This window comes from Lynx rufus, unplaced genomic scaffold (assembly GCF_022079265.1).
Source record: "Lynx rufus isolate CCGP_SWC_20201006 ecotype Redwood Valley unplaced genomic scaffold, mLynRuf1.p SCAF_8, whole genome shotgun sequence".
In the NCBI taxonomy this organism is placed as follows: Eukaryota; Metazoa; Chordata; class Mammalia; order Carnivora; family Felidae; genus Lynx; species Lynx rufus.
This window is the reverse complement of record NW_025814896.1, coordinates 30,491,102-30,506,701: the sequence shown is the minus strand read 5'-3', so window position 1 is coordinate 30,506,701 and position 15,600 is coordinate 30,491,102. Positions and strand designations below refer to the sequence as shown.

The window sequence follows — 15,600 nt, the reverse complement described above, 5'->3', positions numbered from 1 at the left end:
AGGAGTGAGGAATACTGGGTGACCATGCCCAACACCAGCTGTAAACTTCACGGCCCTAGGCTACAAGGAAAAGAGCAGAAAGGTGAGCACAGGGAGGGCGTGTGATTTTCATCTATAGAATCCCTTCCACCACTGATTAGACTAGGAATGCCAACACTACTTTTCCTGTGGGGAGGTAGGGGGCAATTCTCGGCCATCGGTTTAGTGACGGTCCTTCAATGGAAAGCAAGTGACCTCAAGGCCTGACCGACTCCATCCCTGGGAGACTCCTATTAGAGCAGGAAACATGCTGTGAAATTTGAACCGGCCCAGTTGAGTAATTTCTGCCTGCTGGAAGGGCTCTGTCAGAACCTGGAGGAGGCCCCTGGTGCAATGGGCAAGCTGCCACGGGACACCCCCAACTGTTGCCTCTCTGGGACAGAAGCAGTAGCCAGATACCTCCAAGGAGCTTGTCAGTGGAAGAACCCCCTTTGGTCCCCTCTCACTAGGACAGGAACCCAGTGCTGCTCACTCCTTGAACTAGTTCAAATGGGATGCCACCCATGGCCAAGAAACCAACAGGGGAGTGCCTAACGCTGCCTTGGGAGAAAATAGAGGGCCTTTACCACAAAATTCTCCCAACCCACATGTGCCCCTTGGCTTTCTGAACCCCTCACTCTGAGTTATAAAAGGAGCCTGTACAGAAAAGGGGGAATCGGGCAGGGATGAACAACGATGGCATGAGTCCGTAATTATTAAAGCTGGGTGGTAGGCACATGGCAGGTTCTCCTTCTGTTTTCTCTTATATATATTTCTTATATACATTTCTTATATTCTATTTTTGTGTGTTTGAAAGCTTTCCGTCAGAAATAATGTTTCTTAAAAGAAGCTATGAATAATCTAATGCCTGGCAGGGCAAAGGGCATCTTCTTGAGCTCTGACCAGAAATTCCCCTAAACCCAATTAAATCTGAGCGTATCCAGCAAGGAAAACAGGGGGAAGGTACAGCATTGGTCTGGCTTCAGTAGATTATCAAGCAAGGTCTATATTTCCCAAGGAGAAAAAAGCCATGGTGGCTCATACGTTCTGAGGGAAATGTTTTAGCAGGAGAGACAAGGTAGAGAGGGATTGTATTTTGACAGGTGGTGAGTCCCTAACGGATCAGGATGGCACTGAGCCTCTGGCCCCACCCCGGCCTTCACCCTGAGGTGAAGTGTGCTTTGCCAAGTCTCCCAGTATAAGTGCCAAGTTTCCCAGTCTACTGAGGGTAGAGGTTCTGTGTCCTCTCCTGGGGTTCTGGCCTCCATGTGGTCCAGGCCATGGTGGTGGGAGTGACCTGTGTCATTCTCCTCCTACACACCCTCCTGCAGCTGAAAGCCTCACTTCAAACCCCAGGATTCCTGAAATCTGACATATCTTACCAACTACCCCAAGTCCTCTCCTGGCCACAGGCCTCATTGCACTGGCCAATTCCCAACCCTGCTTCAAGTTGGCATTTTAGAGACCTTCAGTTGACAACGGCCAAAGTAGGGATGCTGTTTCACGTAGGCCAGGATTAGGGCTTCTGGGCAGCATCATTTGAAAACTACCTGGTAGGGGGCACCTGGGTGGCTCAGTCAGTTCAGCATCCGACTCTTTGATTTTGGCTCAGGTCATTTTCCCATGGTCATGGGATTGAGCCCCATGTCAGGCTCTGTGCTTGAGATTCTATCTGTCTCTCTCTCTCTCTCTCTCTCTCCTTCTGCCCCTCCCCCCTACTCATGTGCTCTCCATCTTTCAAAAAAAATCTTTAAAAATCTGAAAAATGCCTGGTAGGTCCCTGAATGATTCCTATACACCTTACACAAAGGTCTCTCCCACATGGCTGGTCATTGTGCTTGAAATTCCACCAGCTAAGTAACATCCTTTGGGACTACATATTACTTTCTTGAGATACTCTTTTCCAAAGCTATTCTGGGAGGGTAACACATTAAAACTAGTACCAGGGGGTAGTGTCTGGCTGGCTCAGTCAGTAGAGAATATGACTCTTAATCTTGGGGTTGTGAGTTGGAGCCCCACGTTGGGTGTAGAGATTACTTTAAATGAATGAATGAATGAATGAATGAATGAATGAATGAAAATTTAAAAAATAATAAAACTAGTACCTGTCCATGAATTCTTTACTGACCTGGGTATCTGAGAATGAGGGAGGGCTAAAAGAGGGCTGGTTAAGAGCAAAGGTGATGGGGAGTGGTGCAGACAACTTGGGTAAGGACCTCTCCTGATTTTAGGGTGCAGGCTGTTGGGTTTGGATTGAGGGTTGAAAAGAAATTCAGAGGGAGGAGAGGTCATTCAAGGTGGAGGTCACTGAAGCCCCCTAGGGCAGTGCAAAGAAAGGCCTTAGCAGCCAAAGCAGGGTACAGGACTTACCAGCTGATATTTGGGGGAGTACACAGCTACTACCCCCAGTATCCCCCCAGAGTGCTAGTCTGTCTCGTGCAGAGAACAGGAATGGAAGTGGCTTCTGGGTCTCCTATGCCTGCTTCTTGTCCAGAGATAACTGCCTGAAAAGAACCCATGAGGATATTCCCCAACCCATCTGGTTGCTGGGGGGCCCCAGGCCTCACCCTGCACTGCTTTGCCACTAGATATGCCTCCCTCCCCGCTCCCCAATGCACAAGATGAATAAGAAACAAATATAAAGGGAGTGAGGGGAGGTAGCAGGGTCTGGATCTGCCTCGTAAGGTGTAGCCAATCACTCCAACCCCTCCACATTTACAGCACCATGTATCCAACACTTAATAAATGCCAGGAACCATTCTAAGATTCATATAGATAAACTCATTTAATCCTCATCACACTAGGAGATTTGTTTTTATATACATATAAAATTTTACTATTCATCCTCATTTTACAGCTGAGGAAACTGAGGCACAGAGAGGTTAATAGAGAGCACAGTGACAGAGGACAGAGTGAGTGAAAGTTCGAGTGGGGTACAGGCCCCACCCCAAACTACAGAGTTGCACCCTTACCCACTGGGCATTCTGCCTCCTATACCCTCATGTCTACCAGGCTTGGCAGGGGAGAGGTAGGGGCAGCTATCAGCAGTCACCTACTCTGGGGAATGCAGGCACTTGACAAACACTTGTGTGCTTCAATCTCAGAAGAGCCCAGGGGAAATGAGCCATGATACTCACTGGCCATGTGGGGAAGCAAGACCAGAGAAGTCTGATCATCTTGTCAAGGCCACACAGCCCAGGAAGGGGTGGAGCTGAAATCCAAACCTTGGCCTGAGCTTACCCTGGCAGGTCTCTCCTTCCCAAACCCCCCTCCCCACCACCACCAAGCTAAAGACCACAGAGACCAGAGGGAGGAAAAGGGGAAATGGGGGTGAGGAGACTGGAGAGGGGCTTCAGAGACAGTCCTCAGGCCTAGCAGCTGCCTTAGGTTCCCTAGGGGTCCAGGGGAACCTCTGGACTTCCCTCGCTTCTTGGGGGACCTCAAGCAGCCAGGTCCCTGGAAATGGATCACCCTTAGGTTCCTGGGGCTTTTAGGGTCTGGAGCAAGGTCCTGTGGGATCCCCCACCCCGCACATCTGCTGGCCACCAGGCACCAGGGCAGGATGGGGGGGAGGGGGAGGGTTCTGACCCCCTGCATGATCTAGCAGCACCACCTCATCTGTGGACTTGAGCAAACGGTCTGGATGGGGGTACCTCACCTCCTCCAGAGAATAAAGGCCACAGACCAGATTGTGAGGTGTATGAAGTCTGGAGTACATGGGGAGGGCACGGGCTGGGACAGAAATCTGGTCTGCACTCAGTCTGTGCACCCCCCCCCCACCCCGCCGGCTCTCCTCAGGCCCAGGCTCCACGAGCCCCATGAAAGGGACAAGACGGGGAGATAGCACAGTCCGTGCTTGGGCTAGATGTCCTGCAGGGAAGGGAGCAGACTCGGGACAGGGAGGCCCTAGGGGCTTCACAGGCGCCGCCTATACAGCACAGCCAAGAGCATGGCGAAGAGAGCCCCAGCTGCAGCTGCCCCAAGCCATGGAGCATAGAATCTGGCCGGGACAAACTTGTCCTTGACTGAGGGCTGTGGGGCAGCAGGAGGCCCGGGACTACCCTCTACCAGGTCAATGCTGGGATCCTGGGCCACTTGGATCCTAATGGAATCCACTGACTGGTACTCATTCTCCTCTGGGGCGTTGTCAGGCCCTGCGCCCAAGGACTTGCTGCAGCTGAGGGCCAGGTCCGCAGAGCAGCCTGAGAACGGCTCGCTGTCCATGTGGGAGACCAGCCGGCCAGGCTTGCTCAGCTCCAACTCGGAGCCCCAGGTGGCAGAGTTGTGGTCTGGCTCGGGCAAGCTGTCTCTGGTGGAGGTGCCTGTGGGCTCTGGAGCCACTGGAGGCGTCTCCTGAGAAAGAAAGGAAGGGCTGGAAGGGACTGGGGATGGCTGGACACCCAAATGGGTGGCCCCATTCCCAGCCAATACATGAACTAGCATCTCAACCCTCCAATTCCCAGCCCACAGTATGGGAGGAAGCCACCCTCTCTTGGAGACTCAACCCAATGATGGTGCAGGAGGGCACTGAGAGAGGAGGTGTCCAAGCCTCTGCAGTGGTATCAGTGGTAACTTTCTCCAAGGTACCCCTCTCCCTACTCACTGGCCTGCTTGTGAGCTCACCCCCGCCCTCCTAGAGCCCTTGGCAGTTGTGGCCCCATCCTACTTCAACATTCTGCCGGGGCTGAGGCCATGGAGCAGCCACAGGGTCAGAGGCCTGGCCATGTGCTTAACGGGTCCCTTGGACTTGGTTCTTCCAGGCAGACAACAGGAGCAGGACTAGATGTGCTGGCCCAGAAGGGGCAGCTGTGGGGGGCTGTTGGGTCAGTGTGGCTGTCTCAGGCTGAGACTGCTATCTACAAAGCCCTGATAATGGAGAAGCAGACTGGATATCCTGGGGGTGAAGAGCAAGGATTGAGGCAGACAGGCCATCCAGCTCTATCCCTCACAGTTCCCTCATCTGCAAAATGGTGCTGCTAGGCCTAATGTATGGCTTTGAGCTCTAAACGGGTTGATGCACATGACCAGTGGGGATGGCCGCCACACCCACCCCTCCTAGGAATCCACACTCAAGAGCTCTAATGATTATTAGTACTCTAAAGGATTTGGTGTGGGGTCCAGAAGAGGCCGGATCTCAGCTATCCCTATACCCTTGAAAAGAAGCCCTGGCACAGCCCAGGCTGGAGACAGAATGGAGACTGGAAAGGGTCCAAGGATAGGGCTCGGGGGGAAAGCCTGGATCACTGGTAGAAGGGCAAAGACTCACCCCTGAGGATATGCTGCTCCTGACGGGGGGCACTGTGTTGGCAGGCACCGTGCTGGGCGCTGTGCTTGTGGACATCCTGTGGTCAGGCACCAAGCCAGTAGGCACCTTGGGTGCCACTGTGCCAGCACGTGTGGAGTTGATAGGCAGTTTGGATGGCGGTAGACTAGTGAGCACGTTAGTAGACATTGTACCAGAGGGTTTCGAGCTGGCAGGCAACTTGGAAGGCATCGTTCTATCAAATGCTGAGTTGGTAGGCACTTTGGAGGGTGCCACGCTGGTGGTCAATGAGCTGGCCAACACCCCAGCCCCAGGGCAGATGGTAGCCTCACCATGGTCACCAGCACCCCCTGAAGAGGCCAAGCCAGGGGAAGAGGAGGAGATGCCAGTAGGCGGAGCTGATACTGAGGGTCCTGGCAAGCGGCTTGCCCTGGGGATGGAACGGGTCAGTGGCTGGAAGGAGACAGATGGAGACACAGGCCCACGGGGTGATGTGAGGCTGGAGGCCATGCCTGCAGGTGGTAAAATAAAAGGGAAAACACAAACCCACAGGACTGTTACCCTAAAAGCACAGTCACCTGGGATCAGAGAGCTGAAGAAGGGTCTCAGTTCCCCAGCTCAAGTCCCTACTGCACCCAGGCCTCCCAACATCCTCCCATGGAGACTCCACAGTCCCTTTGGTCATTGCTCCCAGGCCCCGAGGTCCAACAGCTGCAGGCGCATCCTCAGCCCTATCTAGCCTTAGTCCTTGACCTAAAGTCAAGTCTGTTCTCTAAGAATGAAATGGTTCCTCCCCTTTACAGCATCTAGGAGCTTGAAGATCATTAATTATCCTCTCCTCTTTCTTCTCCTGCCTGGGACACCCCCCTTTCCTCCTGTGTCTGCTCATTAGCTTGGTGGAATTCTGGATGCTCCTCCCTCTGCCACCTTCCCCTCCCCCACCAGTAGGAGCCACCCTGGATCACGGCAAAGGGCAGCACGATGGCTCAGCAGGTGGTAACAGTCCATATAGGCATTTATATCCAGATCCCCCATGGTACTCTGAGAATACACGTGCCAGGCCCTATGGCTGACAAAGGCCAGAAGTAATTCTGATGTACCACCCCACCCCCACCAAAATCTGACACCACAGAACCTCGTGGGACCTGCATCCACGCATGTATTGAAATCTAAGTGCCCTCTGCCTCCCTGGTCCACAGCAGCATTTCCTGAAAGGTGTCCCATGGCAAGCTGACATTGCAAAGTACAAATGGGTGCTTGGGGAAGAGTTCTGGGGTGAAAGGAGTGGAGGGCACTGAGATGGCTTCTCAGAGCCTTTAACTGTTCAGGTGCCTTGTGGCTGTCCCAGGGGCACCAAAGGCTGGTCAGGCTATAGTGTTACATGGAATACAGCTTAGGAAACAACGGAGCAGAGAGATGCCATCCTGGGAAGTCAAAGTGAACAGCTCTATATTCCCGAGGGTGGGAACTGAGATCTGGTTTTGGGGCCCAGGCCCTTAACTGATGAAAATCATACTTCCTCTGGGGGCTGAGAAGTTTTAGTGATTTATTGGGAGCTAGAGCCCCACTAGGGGTAGGGCAGCACCTAAGGGCTCTAAGGGCCCCTGCCAATAAGTAGCCCAGCTCTTCCACACTGTCCTCCAGGTCCTGGTGAACCCCACAGGGTCCCCTCAGCAGAATCCACAAATGGCCCTAATGCTCTTCCCCTGCCTGTATCCACATCCTCTGCAATGTGACTGTCAGTCCTCTCATCTAGAGACAGAGTCTGTTCCCTACTCCTTGACTCTGGGCTGGCCTGGGACTTGTTTGGGTCACAGAATGAGGCAGGAGGGAAGACTGCCAGTTTTGAGCCTTTGCCCCAGGAGTCTGCTCTCTCAGAATTCTGCTCAGCTGCCAGGAAACAGACTTGTCTGGTGAAAGATGAGGACTCACTGAAGAGAACCAAGGTGCCCCCCCCCACCCCGCCAACAGGCGTAAGTAAGCAGTGCGTACACGGGTGTGTACGCGAGAGGGAATCCAGCCAAGATCCCAAGAACTACCCTGAGCCAGCCCAAATTCCTGACCCACAGAATCACGAGCCAAATAGTCCTATTTTAGGCTACTAAATGTTGGAATGGGTTGTTACGTAGAAAATACTAATACACCCTCAAGGAATTGGGTTGCTCCTGAGGTAAACTCCCTTTATTCCCACCCTCGCCTCCTGTCCAAGGAAGCCAGAGGGGCAACTCTAGTCTTCACCCTCTGGGAGGTCCGAGAGGTCCTATGGCTCCAGGTCACATACGTACCTGCTATGTGGGCACTGCCTGGTTCTGTGTCCTGCTCCTGACGCCCACTGGAGGTCAGAGGGCTGAGGGCTGCCATGTCAGAGGAGGGCTCCAGGGGGCTAGCTGGCCTCCTCAGGACAGTCCCAGAACTGGGTGTCTGTGGGACTTTCTTTGAACTCTGCAAGAGGGAAAATGGAAATGAGGCAGCTGCTTCTCCCAGGAGCAGGCATCTCCCACCGGCCTCAGCCTGTGCCATGGAGCACAGAAACCAGGGAAGCCCCTCGCCCCGGCTTTGATCATTGCCAGACCCTCTGTCCACAGGAACGTACCTTACAGAGAACACATACCATCCCATGGGGAGTCTCTGTTCATCTGCCTGGCCCTATCAAATGTCCCCCTCTCTGAGGCTACTGCACAGACCCCTTTCTTGGGCTTCAAGTCCATGGTCTGGTGTCTCCTGAACACCCTACTGCCTGCTCATCACATCTCAATAGAATCAGTAATTTTCGCCCTGAACTTGACTTTACTGGCAATAATTACTCCATCTACCCTCTACCCCATCATCTCCTTCCCCAGCACTCCTCCAGTGGTCATTCTCCGGTCCTTCGATCCAGCTCAACATCTCACACGGACCACTTCAAAGACCTCCATACTGTGACCTCACAGCTGGTTGATAAGAGGGTTGGGGGTTGCCATAGGGTGAAGCCCTAGTCAGCAGTCTGAGAGCTGGTTTGGGGCATATCTCCATTGGGGGAGCCCTTAGGTTCTGAGCAGAGGTTAGGCATGACTTGTGGTGGGGGCAGAAGAGAGCTTCTAGAGGCTGGGCAGACAGGAACACAAAAGCAGGGGTCCAGACTAGGCGTGAGAACACACCTCTCCTAGGGACCCTGGCGGCTCAGTGTCTTGGACAGGCATGGGGAAACTTGGCTCCTCCTCTCTGTAGCCGTTGTGGGGGGTGCTGGGGGCCACGGCAGGTGTGGAGGGCCCTGGAACCTCAGCAGGAGCTAACTGTGGTTCCAGTGGGGCTGGGGGGCAGTTCTTCGGGACCCCTGGAAGACAAAGATACAGTGATGTCAAGGAGGAGTCAGAGGAACTCCCAGTGACAGGAGAGGCCTGGATGCTCCTGGACCCCCAGAGCCATGACTATAGGCACCCCCACAGCTCCAAAAGCTGTCCTGAGGTGGGATGTACTCCTTAGAAGAGACAAGATTCACTGAGTGGGAGGCAGGAAGGAGAGAGGAGGTAGGGAGGACAAAGACAAGAAGAGGTAAAAGGAGTGGAAGGGTAGAAGAGAAGGGAATGGGGGTGGGGAGCATGTGGGGCACCTCACAGGCCTCTCACAACCAGACTGGGTCAGCAGTCACCACTTCTCTGTCCCTCAGCACTCTGGAACCCAGTGGCTTTCTTCTCCTCCTTGTAGGCGGTTGTCACCCCTAACTAACCCCTGACCTGATGCTGTTTCCTCAGAAAGAAGGGAGGAAAAAAAGAAAGCAAATGGCGGGGGGAGGGGGGGAGTAGGGCTGTTCTAAGGCTTTAAATCTGAGCAGTGTCTCAGGAGTCATCTCTAGTCTAAAACATACATAGGGCTGGCTTGAGTTTTCTTCCTGTCTTGTCCCCTCAGACCTGACCTGACCAGATCCCTCCGGCACTCAACCTGGCAGGGAGCATTGAAAGGGAGCTGAGGGGCGCCTGGGTGGCGCAGTCGGTTAAGCGTCCGACTTCAGCCAGGTCACGATCTCGCGGTCCGTGAGTTCGAGCCCCGCGTCGGGCTCTGGGCTGATGGCTCAGAGCCTGGAGCCTGTTTCCGATTCTGTGTCTCCCTCTCTCTCTGCCCCTCCCCCGTTCATGCTCTGTCTCTCTCTGTCCCAAAAATAAATAAACGTTGAAAAAAAAAATTAAAAAAAAAAAAAAAAAAAAGAAAGGGAGCTGAGGAGTAACTGGGCAGCTGGAGTGGGGGACCTAGAAGGCTCCAGGAGATGCTAGGGGGAGAGGAAGAGATGAGGGAAAGGAAGAAGGAACCCATGAGGGAGAAAGAGGAGACATGAAGCAGAGGAAGAGAAGAGAGGAATGGAGAGAGGAAAGGTGAACTGAGGGAGAAGACAGGAAGTGGGAAAGGAATGGGAGGCAAATGTCACAGCCACACAAATTAGAAGGCCCACTTGCTGAGCACACGGGAGGCACCCAGCCCCAGCTAAGCACTCAACATGCCACCCACTGTCCCATGGTATCCACCACAGCCCTATGACGTAGATGTCTGGCCATTAACCCCATTTTACAGAGAAGAAGACTGAGGCTTAGGGAAATTAAGGCACTTCACCAAAGGGACATGACTAACAAGAGGCTAAGCTGGGATTGACACCCAGGTTTGTCCACTGCCCAGGAGTGATGGGAGGGAAGGGGACAGTGGAAGGCAGGAGGTACAGGGGCGAGGGGACAGACAGAGTGGAGGCCAGGGGAACGACAGGGGTTCCATGAGGAGGGCCAGGGCAAGAAGCTCACCGGGCAGGTTGCTCTGGTAGACAGAGGCCACTTCGTCAGCAAGACCAGCCAGCTCACAGATCCTCAGGGCCTTGATGAAGGATTCCACCCAGCCAGTCCGCCGCCGAAGGCTGTTGAAGAGCTCCCAGAGGGTGCCCTGGTTCCCCCAGAGCTGGTAGTAGGCCCGCAGTCGTTCCTGGAACACAGCCAGATGCCCTGTTCAAGCCAGGTGGCCCTGGACCCTTCCCCACTCAGGGACAGCTGCAGAGAGAGACACCAAGTAGCCACAAGAGTGCGGCAGCCATGCAAAACCAGGTCAGAGCCCAGGACAAGGCCAGTGTCTGGGCCCAAGTGTAAAGGCAGCTTCCAGGAAGTAGGATTTAGTGTGTGCCACGCTCTGAGCTCAGGGCTGTGTGTGAATCATCTTAATGCCATGACCTCTACTCTACTGGTGAGGAACCTGGCAGTTCCTCAGTTTATGCAGCCCCCAAAGCAAAAAGAAAGGGTTTGGATTAGCAGAGGAGGAAAAGGGTGCATAGGGAACAGGAGATGAAAGGAGGCAAAAGGAGAAGAGAGGCAGCTGACCTAAGAATCAGGAGGATGGGGAATCTCGGGGCGGCAAAGGTTTTAAATCTCACATACAGACTGAATTCCCACATTCAGACAAGCAACCAGACAGCAGAAACGAAAAGCCACAGAAAACATTTACTGCAGAACTGGTCACAAGGCATCCCCACAAGCCCCCAAATGCAAGGCAGGAGGGCAGGGGCAGACCTTGTCAGCCACAGGCCTGCTCCACCGCTACGGCCACCTCACCACTGCCACCTCAGCCGCGTTGAGGCAGCAGAAGGCCCGGGCCATCTGGGAGCAGCTGAAACTGGGAGGCGGCTGGCCCCGCTTCACTTGGGGCCACAGCCAGTTCTAATAGATAAGGGTGGTCTGGCTCCCATGAACTCTCAAAACTGAGCCCTGGACTCCCTGCCAGGACAGAGCTCCATGACAAGGAGAACGGAGTCAAAACTGAGGAGGAGTAATGACAAGACAGACTGAAGAAAAGGAAGGTTCCCACCGAAGCAGAACGGGGATTGAAGCCCAGAAATCTCAGGCAGCTGGCACCATATTTTTTAGCACTACACCAAATGGACACGAGAGGGCGCTCAGCCATGTTGGAAAGGCCATCCTGACCCACACTTGATTCAGCAAGTTAGAGAAGCGTCAAGGTCAGGAAGCAGGATGCAGACAACAACCAAGAAGGAAGGAGTTGGCCCTGGCTTTGGGTGAAGCTCTGAACCCCCAGCCTGCCCCAAGTCAGTGGCTGGCTGTCATGCCCCAGCTCACCTGGTCACTTATTGTGAGGCAGGACAGATAAGGCAGAATCTCCAGAACATGAATATGACCAAAATTGCTGTAATGGTGGCGGATATACTCGTAAGTCTTGTCCTCAGCAAACGTCATCGCTGTCCAGGTTCTGAAGTGACAGAGGGCACTGGCCCAAAAAAGGATGGGCTGAGAGGGGAAAAAAGACTGGAAGAAAACACACCACATATGGCAACAGAGTTGGGAGTGGGATCGGACAAAAAGGCAATTACTTCTTTCTTTCTCAACTCTTTGGAATGTTTTGCTTCTTTCTTTAATCATCCAATTTTATTACTGCCCAAGTCCAGAGGCCCTCAAAAAATAAAAAATGAATTGATGAACAAAAGAAATAAGATCCAGAAGATCTAGGCCCCATTTCTGTCTTGTAGGTTGGTTGGTATTGCGGAGAGTTCTGACTCCCTGCCATTGTCCTAAGGTCTGTATGTGCCCCTCGTTGCTGAAAGCAAGAAGTGCTACTTCTTTGGGGTGTACTAGGGAGAAAAAAAGCCCAAAAGGATAATAATAAGATCATCCTACTTTAAAGGTGAAGAAAATGAAGTACCAAGAATAAGGGCTTGCTAGTTAGTGGAAAATTATCAGGCTCCGGGATCAGTTTCTTTCCAGAACATGATTGCAGGCCCACCATTAAAGCTTGCCACATACATGTTCTTAGGGTAGGAGGCTGAGTTCCAATCACTATGTGTGATCTGGGGCAAATTACCAGTCTTTTCCAGGCTTGTCTTCACCCCTAAAATGGCTCAGAGAGCTTATTTTGACAACACAATAGTTCAACCTAGTAAACTTGACATTTACAAGCGCCTCAATTACAAGCAATTGCCTTAAGTAGCACTTACCACAATTTGCAATTATAGATGGGGCTGTCTGCAAATTTCTTACCTGCTTCCCCCCTCAGGGAGAGCTGTAGGGAGTAAGAGGGATAAGATCTCTGCCATCATCCAATTTATATTCTATTGAGGTGGGACAGATGACAAATCAGTAAGTATACATATAAATAAAAATTCCAAACAATAATCAAGGTTATAAAGAAAATAAAGCAGGATAAGAAGACAGAACTCCTGTAGAAGGGCATGCTGCCTAGGCAGAGTTGGTCAGGAAGTCTTTCTGGATTAATGACATTTGAGATGAGCCATTCTGGACTGTGAGATCAGTGTTTTGGGCAGAGGGCACAGCAAATTAGAAGTCCTCAGGTGGAAACAAGCTTGGCATGTTTAAAGAACAGAAATCAGTTCCGGGTGGTCCAGGTTTAAAAAACTAGGGGAGGGGCTGAGATCAAGGTCAAGGAGGTTGCGAGTGGTGGCTTATGGGGGCTTATGCAGGAAAAGACTTTGAGTTTTGGGTTTACTTTTTTCTCTCTAGAGTGAAATGGGGAGCCATAGGAGGCTTCTGAGCAAGGAAGGGAGAGGATTTGACTTATGTAAGACCTCCCTGGTAGTTGTGAGGAGCTAGACTGTGGAGGGACCAGGATGGAAGCAAGAAGACAAATCAGGAGGCTAAAGCAGGGAGCCACGTGAAGGGTATGGCCAGAATGCCAACCATGGAGGTGGTGAGAGGTGGCTGGATTCTTAGTGTGTTGTGCATGTGGGAGGTGAAGAAGGGAGAAGAATCAAGGATGATTCCTCAGGCACTAGGTGCATGGATGGTGCCATTTTCCAAGCCAGAAAATCTGGTGGGCAAGTTGTGGCACAGAGAGGACTCCAAAGATCCATTCTGAAAAAGCTTAAGAGGCTACTAGATGTCCAAGTGGATTTTCTAGGAAGGAAGGGATCAGAAAAGGGAGGGCCAGGTGGTGTCAGTCTTGGGTGGGACTCTAGGAGGCACTGCTGCAGAGCACAGCTGAGCTGCCAGTCCCTCACCACATGGGAAATGGGGCGACAGTCCTGTCTACCGGCCTCAGAGCCTCATGTTGCCTGCCTCCCTTCGTCAGCCACCAGGTGCTACATTCCTGGAGGGGCAAATGTTAATGACAGAGGTCAAGAGGATCAAGGAGATGGTGGGGTGGGAGTCCTCTGAGCCTTCAGGAGATGAGCAAAGAACAACTCTATGGTGACGAAATGACCCTTTTCTCCTTCTTTCCCATGGCATCCAGGGAGGTACCAGGACAGAATCAGGTAACACATTCTTCTGCACCTGAGCCTCAGCCCTTAGTAACACAGTTTGGGGAGCATGGAAATATAACATGCTCCAACCAAAAAGAAAGGAAGCCCACATTTGTTCACATATTGATGGTCCACTTAGGCAAGCACATCCTGGGTTTCTTTCATTTAGGAGAGGAGAAATGATGCCAGGTTGCACAAGCAGACCGGTGATCCTGACAGGATTTGAACCCAGGACTTGTTGCCTCCTTGCAGCTCACCATACATCTTGCAGAACATGGGGGCAGCTGCAGCAAGTGAGACTCACAGTACTAGAGGGACCAAGGCCACTGTCTGGGTGAGGGGGGTCACTGGGTGAGGGTGCCCCTGGGAGACTGCAATATTTAGTCCTTGTCTTGTGCGAAATGGACATCATTCCGACAAGGCTGAGAGCATTCTAACCTGCCCTCTACAGCAGTCGCAGTTCTCAGGTAACTGACTATCCTTCTAGAAGTTATTGAGGCTCCACAGCGTGCAGGAGAACGTGGTTGTTTGCTGTGTTGTTGTGGTGGGTTGTTTTGTTTTGTTTTTTCAATGTTTTCTTAGCACCTCCTTGTGGTCTCAGAGAAGAAGGGCGGACCAACCTTGCAAGGAGAATTTCCTACCCGACAGCCTCGGAGGCTCTGAGTGCGTCCCGGAAAGAAATAATCTTCGGGCCCAGAGGGGCGAGGCCTCACTGCTTTGGCTAGGACTCCTGGATGGGACCAGGCCCGCGGAGGATGAGAGGCTGTTCTGAGCAGGTGTCATCACCGAGAACTGTAAAGATCTCGGGGAGGGCGGCGGCCCTGGCCCCTAGGCGCGGCCGCGGCTCGGGGAGGTTGGCCCATCCCGGCTAGGCCTCGTCCCAGGGTCACCCTCGGCCTGCCGGTGCGGCTGGAGGACCTCAGCTGCTTGTGCCTGCCTCCTTCCGGCCCAACCTCCCCTCCAGTGCCAGCAGACGCCCAGCGACACCCCGGGTGCTGGCTGAGGCTCGTGGAGCCCTCGCTGCCGCGAACCGCGTGTGCCCTTAAGACCAGCCCTTCCCCAGACCCGCGCGGCCAGACCTATCCCCGGAACCCCGTGCGCCCCAGACCCCCGTGCGCCCGGGCGCACTCCGAGTCCCACTCGGCTTCTGCCGCCGCTGGCCACCTTCCGGGGAGGCGTCCGCGCGTCCTGAGCCGACGGGACCGAGCGCCCGGGTAGGCTATCTTACCTCGGGTTGCCACGACCCGCCGACAGGCCGACCTCCCGGGACACTCCGGAACCCTCCCCTACAGGGGAGGGGGAGGGTGGGGAGGGGCGGGACCGCGCGGCCATTGGCCAACGGCGGGGCGGGGCTTCGCGGCCAGCCCGCGCCCCTGGGCGGCGGGGGTGGGTGCTTGGCCTTGGCTTGGGGGCCTGGACTTGTCGGACGGGTGCACCGGACCGACCTAGGTTCCTGCTGGGGCGCAAAAGATAAAATTATTTTCTTTCCGTGTTTGTCTCGGGAAACTTCTAGGAGAAATCCAGAGTCTGGCCAGAATCCAAGTGGATGGCTGATCTCGGAGTCAGTGGTCCCCATGCTTCCTACTCCTCCTACCCAGTAATTTGAGGAGTGAAGGTCTTTATGTCGTTTGCACCTGGGCGCCCAGGGCCTGGCACACAGTTAGTGCTCAATAAATATCGGGTGACACCAAAGTTCGCACGGGCGCGACGCCAATGCTGGGCCTGAGGAAGCAGGATCACGGTGGACGGAGGCTGGGTAGGTGGGAGCAGGGCAGGTGCGCCACTGTGGGCTTGCCCAGCCTTCTGGGTGTGGTTCTTGACTGCTGTGTGGGAAAGGCCTCTGCCCAAGGGTCTGGGGCAGGTACCTCCCCACAGTGCTCGCCAACTGCCTGACCCTTCCTCTGCTTCCGGTAGAGGCCAGCAATTATTGAGCCCCCACTGTGCTCCAGATACAGGCTTGAAGCCTTATACCTTAAGAGTCCACTAAATACTCTCACAATAACCGGGCAGAGATTTGTTTTTCCTGTTTTAAAGAGCGATTAAAAGATTTCAGAAAATGTTTGGCAGTTCTTACTAAAGTGAAACATGCCAACCCTATCACCCA

General features: G+C 53.5%; 1 protein-coding gene across 1 annotated transcript; it reads right to left on the bottom strand.

Moving 5' to 3' along the window:
- Nucleotides 1-2,084: 2,084 nt before the first annotated feature.
- Nucleotides 2,085-14,794, bottom strand: MAVS (mitochondrial antiviral signaling protein). The gene is made up of 7 exons (XM_047068400.1): nt 14,725-14,794; nt 11,362-11,547; nt 10,045-10,219; nt 8,419-8,594; nt 7,567-7,723; nt 5,285-5,793; nt 2,085-4,371 (listed from the first exon to the last, which is right to left on the bottom strand). The coding sequence occupies exons 2-7, from the start codon at nt 11,476-11,478 to the stop codon at nt 3,934-3,936; spliced, it is 1,572 nt and encodes a 523-aa protein (XP_046924356.1). The 5' UTR covers nt 11,479-11,547; nt 14,725-14,794; the 3' UTR covers nt 2,085-3,933.
- Between the last annotated feature and the right edge of the window lie 806 nt (nt 14,795-15,600).

Bases quoted from the DNA above. Each gene is read 5' to 3' on its own strand.
- MAVS (XM_047068400.1), bottom strand. From the start codon at position 11,478: ATGACGTTTGCTGAGGACAAGACTTACGAGTATATCCGCCACCATTAC. The intron at 10,220-11,361 runs GTGAGCTGGGGC...GCTGTGTTCCAG, and splicing joins GCCTCACAATAAGTGACCAG to GAACGACTGCGGGCCTACTA. The intron at 7,724-8,418 runs GTGTGTTCTCAC...TCCCTCTTGCAG, and splicing joins CGCCAGGGTCCCTAGGAGAG to AGTTCAAAGAAAGTCCCACA.